Consider the following 6,755-nt stretch of genomic DNA (forward strand, 5'->3'; position numbering starts at 1 on the left):
CCCAGCTCCGCCACTTAAATGTGTGACCAGTGGAAGATGAGAGGAATTTTCAAAACTGCCTGATTGGCTTAGTCCTGCTGAATTTCGGTGAGACTTGTGCTGCTAAACTACGTCAGCACTTTTGACAATCACATTCTTTAAATGTACGTGCCTCAGTTTCCCCATCTGTACAAAAATGGATGACGCTGAGAAATCTGCAGAAAGGCAAACTGTTTACACTTAAGAGTCAACACAAGTTTCAGCTATGTGCTTTATTTACGGACAATGGCACAACAGGCAGTGACTGTGTCACAGACAGCCTCGACTCCAAGGACTCATACTCAGTGTTGAACAGGGCTGGTTGAATTCCTTGCCTAGTATTTAATCTAAAGATGTGAATTTATGTAGTAAGCTCCCTTCCTTGCGGTGTTTCCCTTTAAATCTCCCAGTCAAAGCTGACAGCTGGAGAAGATGTTTGGGGGCTGGGCCGCTGCTGCACTAGACTAAGCTTGTCCGAAGTTGCATGGGACTTAGTTTTGCTCCCAGGACACCCTATAGCCCCTCTCTGATCCCACTGGGATACTCTTGGATCCCATTTCTACCCACGCTCCCAGGCGCCGCTCCAGGCAGCGCCCACCTTTCCCTGGGTGCCCAGCTCCCCCGCCCCCCACCCGGCCAGCTATATAATGCCTGGCCCCGGGCGATGGGCCCCTGGGCGGGCAGGGAGCATGCTCAGGATGGGAACCCGCTTCCCCCTCCTGCTGCTGCTGCTCGCCAGCCTGCCCGCCTCCCGCTCCCGGGGCTGCTGCGGGGGGGCCCGGCCCGCGGGCGAAGCGCGGGAACCGGGCCCGGCCGGGGGCTGCTGCGGGGAGGCCCGGCCCGCGGGCGAGGCGCGGGAGCCGGGCCCGGCCGGGGGCTGCTGCGGGGGGGCCCGGCCCGCGGGCGAAGCGCGGGAGCCGGGCCCGGCCGGGGGCTGCTGCGGGGGGGCCCGGCCCGCGGGCGAGGCGCGGGAGCCGGGCCCGGCCGGCGGCTGCTGCGGGGGGCCCCGGCCCGCGGGCGAAGCGCGGGAGCCGGGCCCGGCCGGCGGCTGCTGCGGGGGGCCCCGGCCCGCGGGCGAAGCGCGGGAGCCGGGCCCGGCCGGGGGCTGCTGCGGCAGCCGGCGGCTGAAAATCGGCATCATCTGCGCGCTGGGGGCGCTGGTGATGGTGAGCAACGCGGCGGTGGTGGCGGTGATCGCCTCGGCCGTGGCGGGCTGGAGCCGCAGCAGCCGCCTCACGCTGCTCTCGCTGGCGGCCGCCGACGCGGCGCTGGCGCTGCTGGTGGTGCCGCTCAACCTGTACGGCGGCCTGGCCCCGGCGCCGCCCCCGCCCGAGCCCTACTGCCGGGCCGCGGCCTTCGTCAACTGCAGCGTCTTCGGCGCCGCGCTCTACTCGCTGGCCGGCGTCTCGCTCGAGCGCTACGTCGCCGTCTTCTTCCCGCTCCGCCACGCGCGCCTGCTGGGCCGGCGCCGCCTCGCGCTGCTGCTGGCGGCCGCCTGGCTGGGCCCCGCCCTGCTGCTGCTGCCCGTCGCCCTGCCCGGCCGCGCCGCCGTCCTGCGCGTGCGCTTCTCGGCCGCCGCGCTGCTCTGCGAGCCGGACTACGCCTCCAACGCCGCCTACGCCGGCCTGCTGGCCGCCGCCATCTTCTGTCCCGCCGCGGCCACCGTCACCTTCGCCAACCTGCGCCTCTGGCAGGCGGCGCGCGCCCAGCGCCGGCGCGCCGACGGGGCGGGGCCGCCCGGCAAAGGGGCGGGGCTGAGGCGGCTCCGCCTGCTGCAGCTGGACGCCGCCTCCCGGGTCCTAGTGCCCGTCGTCGTCGCCTTCTACGTCTGCTGGGCGCCCTGCATAGCCACCATCCTGTACAACGGTGGGTCCGCGAGGGGCGGGGGATATGGGAAAGGGGGGCAGTAGGGTGGGGCGGGGGATGGGGAAGAGGGAGGGAGGAAGGGGCAGTGGGGCTGGAGGGGAGAGGAAGGGGTTGGGGGCTGGGGGGTTGGGGGCTGGAGGGGAGGGGATGGGGCAGTGGGGAGGGGAAGGGAGATGGTGGGTGGGGGAGACGTGGGGGATCGCTCATGGAAACGGATGAGCTGCGGTGGGTACCACCCTCTCACAAGCCTGTGCCCAGGGTTGGTGCTGGGCTCCCTTGGCGAGCAGGGAATGGGACCCTTACACAATGAGGATGGAAGCAGTTAAGTGGAGCCCCCTCGTGGGTGTGTGGGTGTGTGTGTGTCACGCCCAGGTTGGCTATCAGGGGAGCGCAAACAAACTGCCCGTGCTTTTATGATCTCTCAGCTTTGTAAGCCAACCTCATGTCTTTGGGGGTCTGGCTTGTGTGTGTAACTTGTGGGGCTGGCGATACTAGAATCAGCCCCTGCTGGGGAGGGGCACCTCAACACCATGTACTGATATCATTATTAGGTGCACTTGCCCTGTCCTGGGGGAGAGGAGAGACCCCAAACCAAGGAGTGGTTGGGAGCCCTGCTTGAAGTGGCCTGGCTTTGAGTGCTTGCCTGGGAGAGGTGAGGGGTGGGGGATTCTTCACATTGCTTTTGGGGACGGGGACGCTGCAGCAAAAGGGGGCCAGTAAATACCTAGCTATTGCTTCCTAGTACTAGGGCCAGGGATTCCTTCTCTTGACCGTTTCCTCCATCCTGTAGTAGCTCGGTGCAGCAATTGGGAGACTTGGTTTCCCTTTACCTCTGCCCTCTGCCCGCCCTGGGTGGGGAAGGATCACAGGGTCTCACCCCTGGGCATGAAGAGCCCTGTAATGTGGGGAACGCTTACTTGGTGCTCTCCTTCTTGCAGCAATCACGAAGGACAGAGTCCACGAGTGGCTGGAGTTCGTGGCCCTGTGGCTGCCTAGTGGCAGTGGCTTCCTCAACTGCTTTGTCTACTTCTGGACCAACAGGAACTTCAGACACAAGTTCCAGAAAATCGGGCACAAGCTCTGTGGGCCCTGCAGCCGAGCCAAGTGGGAGCAGGACGTGCACAGGATGGTCACCATCAGTGCAGCGGTGGAGAGGCGCAGCAGCCAGCCTGCTGTCCTCCTGGACCGCTTCTGCAGTGGGTCTTCCACCAGCACCTTACTGCCCAGAGTAGCACAAGCTAGCCTAGAAGCTACCTTGACACCTTCTGCGTCAGCTGCAGTGTCTACGAAAGGCCATTCCTGTGCTGGGTTCTGTACAGTGCATCAGTCTCTTTGTGGCCTGCAAGACGTGCGAATGCCTGGCTTTGTCGAGAGCCTGGATGCTTGTGCAGCAGAAGGAGCTGCTGCCTCTTCCTGGGGCTAGGGCTGCTCGGGCTGTGGGGAAGGAAATTGTCAGGTCACCAGAGGAAGCCAAGTGTCTTTCCATGAGCTTCACCAAATGGTGTCAGTGGAGAAATATACAAAGAGTGTTTGGGTTAAGGAGCCCTTCCTGGGAAGGGGTTTTGTGTGGGGAACTGGTCACAGTGTGGTCATGAGCTTCTGCTGTGAATGAAACAGGACATCCACTCGGAGCGAAGTGCCCTGGCCCATCCCAGCCAGGGGCAGAGAAGGTATAAAGTCCCTGCTGCCCTACAGCCCCACTCTGGGATTCTGTAGATCAGACAACTGCCTCTCCATCAGTGCAGTGTGACAAGTCTCCTTCTAAGCCAAAGGGGACGTGGTTCTCTCCCCAACAAGCCAGGTCACTCCAGAGTACCTGATGAATTGGCACTAATGGCTAGTGCCAGGTGTGCAGAAGGCTGGGTGAAGCTTAAGGGCTGAGGGGAAGGTGTGAGATTGACTGCAAAAGGGACTGTCGAGCAGGCATTGCGGTTCCTGCCCCGTGGCTATTGCACCCACCATGTGATCGCTTCTGAAACCTGCCCAAGGGCCTGCTGCACTGCTGCTCTGGCTGCAGACTTGCCTACCTCCATTCCCCAGGCTCAGATTGTGCCTCCTGCTCCATTTGCCATCCCAGCTGGGTGATCCTCCTTCCCTTCCCCTCCCCTCTCACTTCACGGGGACCTTGGACATAGGACACAAACTCACTTTGGGGGGATACTTTTAAAAGAGAAAACTGCAGCTTCTGGCACGACAGTCTGTCTGGTTTTAACACCTTTTTACCTCTGCCATCTGTATGTTGGGGGGTTTTAGAGTAGGTTTTAGTTAAATTGGATAAATTCTCATCCTCCGTGTGTTTGACCAGTCTGGACAAAAGACTTCAGGTCACAGGGGTGGAACTTTAGGGAACCCCTTGCTGACAGCATTGACTTTGGGTGCTCTCCTAAACTGTGTCCTGGTGCAAAGGAAGGAGCTGCAGGCTGATGGCTAGCCTCACTCCTGCACTGTATGGCTGGGGGGTTTGCTAGGCTGAATGTCCCATCCTAATTGAAGTATCCCCTCCTGAAGCTCCCACCTTTGCACTTTGCTGGCCCACTCCCCAGAAACCAGTGAGAAATTGACATTTTGTAATTGGTTAACCAGACTTTTAGTGACTTGGGATGATAATGGAGAAAGTCAGGAGATGGAGCTGTTCCTCCATTCTCCTCTCTCACTTCTAGCCAGACCAGAGGATTAAATTAAGAAACCCAGAAAGATGAAGTGAGCAAACAAAGTGTGTAGCAATCTGGGAAGTGCAGCTGCGGTTAAGGCCCTGGGCAGTTTCTCTGCTCTTTTTCAAGGTGAATTCTTCCAGCCCCTGAAACCTCCCCATTCAGGGAAAGGCTGGGCTTTCCCATTGTCAACAAATATTAAGTCTTAAAGCGAATGTGTGATGTCACAAGGAAAGCAGTAGTGCAGTAATGCTGGGTTAGAGCAAAATGACCTCTGCTCTCCATTGTGACTTGAATTAGAGAATTTTTCTCTTAATGTTGGATTGTAAATAGCCATTTTATCTGTTCTCCCTCCTCAGTGTTCCTGCTGCTTGTTTCAGGCAGGTTCTGACATTCTCTTCCCCCCTGCAGTGATTTATACATCATGGACCTGTGGAAACTGCATCAAATTGAAATAGTATTTGTAAATGACTTGGTCAAGTGTATATTGTAGGAGATTTGGAAAAAGCTGTACTGTGGAGTCTCTTCTGTCCTGTTTGCACCAAATGCTCTTTACATGCACACTATTTTTTATTACTGTCCAAAGTATATTTTTATCTCTTGGATTTGGAGCTGTATGTAAGTAGATTCCTTTCCCCCCCCCCTTTAAATGTTATATATTTCTGGGGAAAAAAAGATCTAATTAAAAGGACTGTAAATAAAAAATATTTAGTTATTTAACCTCTGGCTGAGTGTTTCCTTGGCTGGCTGTAGACTGCAAAAGCAGTGAATCTGACAAGCCAAGGGGGTCTGGAATAGGGGAGGCATGTTCTGGCAAACACCAGTTTTTGGCTGGGGTTGTGGAGGTCTCAGGACTCTGATGAAGTAGGACTGGAGAGAAAAGCACCAGAGGAGCTTGCAGTGTCATGTAAAGGACAATAGCACAGCTGGATCTAGAGTACACTTGGCTGGAATTACAATAAATTAAGTTATTTGGGTCGGGGGGGAGGACCTCCATGGTCTGGAATGGGATGGAGACAGTTCTGCTCCTGCTTTCAAGCTTGCATGAGCAAAAACGAGTGTTTACTTACACAAATTAGGTGCACAAAAGGCATGTGCAGTTGGGTACCTGTCTTGCTCTTAAAAATCTGGTCCCTAAAACATCCTTGACACTTTAAGTTCCTGGGCAGGTAAAACAGCCCTGATGCTCCTGGAACTGAGTGAGTTCCAAACTCTCTCTGGGATGAGAGCTGAAGTTCTAGTAACGTCAACCTGGCCACCCTGTGCACATGCCTCAAGGCCTCATTCTTATTTTTAAACGACCAGCTGTCTTCACAAAGAAGGCAAGGCAGCAGCCAAATTCTGTGCAGCTTCATGTAGAGCATTTAATCAGCTAGTTTGTATAACCATGAACTTCAGCTTCCTGTACCTTGTGGCTATAGGGTTAATAGGGCAGCTTGGCTGCACTGAGGTCTCTGTTACTCCTGAGGGCATTCTGCACTTAGAAAAATATTGTGTGCAGAATTTCTAAAATTCTGCAGTTTATTTGTCAAATGTGGAGGCTCCAGCATGGCAGTGGGGAGCACAGGGCACTGGCTGCACAGAGGTAGGAGATCACTGTGCAGCTCCCCCACCATGAGACACAGACTGAGGGATGAGGCTGCACCCAACCCTGACACAGCACAAGAACTGGGCCTGCCCCAGAACCCTGCCACCCTTGCCAGGTGCACTAGGTATGGACAGGCAGGCTCAGCAAGGCAGGATCCAAGTGTGGGGGGATCCAGGTATCTGTTGAAAGGGTTCTGTGTGGGGCAATCTGGACTGGGAAGGTGGCTCAGTGGGGGATCTGGATGCACAGAGGCTTGGGGGGGCGCCCTCTTGTGCAATGGTAACGGGTCTCTGCAAGGGGTCCAGGTGAAGGTGGTTCAGGCTCAGTGGTGGGGGTCCAGATGCTGTAGGAGAGGGGCTTAGTGAGGTGGGACTCCAGGTGCAGCTGGTTGGGGCTAGGTAGGGTGGGGATCCAGGTGCGGTGGCTCATTGGGGTGATCCAGGTGCAGGGGGAGTTGGGCTTGTCAGGGGGGTTCTGGGTATTGGGGGTGTAAGGCCGTGTGTGCTGGGCAGTGCCTGCTGGCCCATGCGAACGCTGTGTCAGTCTCTCCCAACCATGACCCCGTGGGAGACGCCGGCATACCTGCTTGGATTGTTTGATGGTTCTCCAAAGAATTCACAAGACACTTCCCA

General features: G+C 57.2%; 1 protein-coding gene across 1 annotated transcript; it reads left to right on the forward strand.

Moving 5' to 3' along the window:
* The first annotated feature begins 716 nt into the window (after positions 1–716).
* On the forward strand, positions 717–5,218 carry LOC115660519 (D(4) dopamine receptor-like). The gene is made up of 2 exons (XM_030581994.1): positions 717–1,884; positions 2,823–5,218. Exons 1-2 carry the CDS (start codon positions 717–719, stop codon positions 3,305–3,307), a joined length of 1,653 nt encoding a protein of 550 aa, XP_030437854.1. The 3' UTR covers positions 3,308–5,218.
* Positions 5,219–6,755: the final 1,537 nt, after the last annotated feature.

Source organism: Gopherus evgoodei, chromosome 12 (genome assembly GCF_007399415.2).
Source record: "Gopherus evgoodei ecotype Sinaloan lineage chromosome 12, rGopEvg1_v1.p, whole genome shotgun sequence".
Classification (NCBI taxonomy): Eukaryota; Metazoa; Chordata; order Testudines; family Testudinidae; genus Gopherus; species Gopherus evgoodei.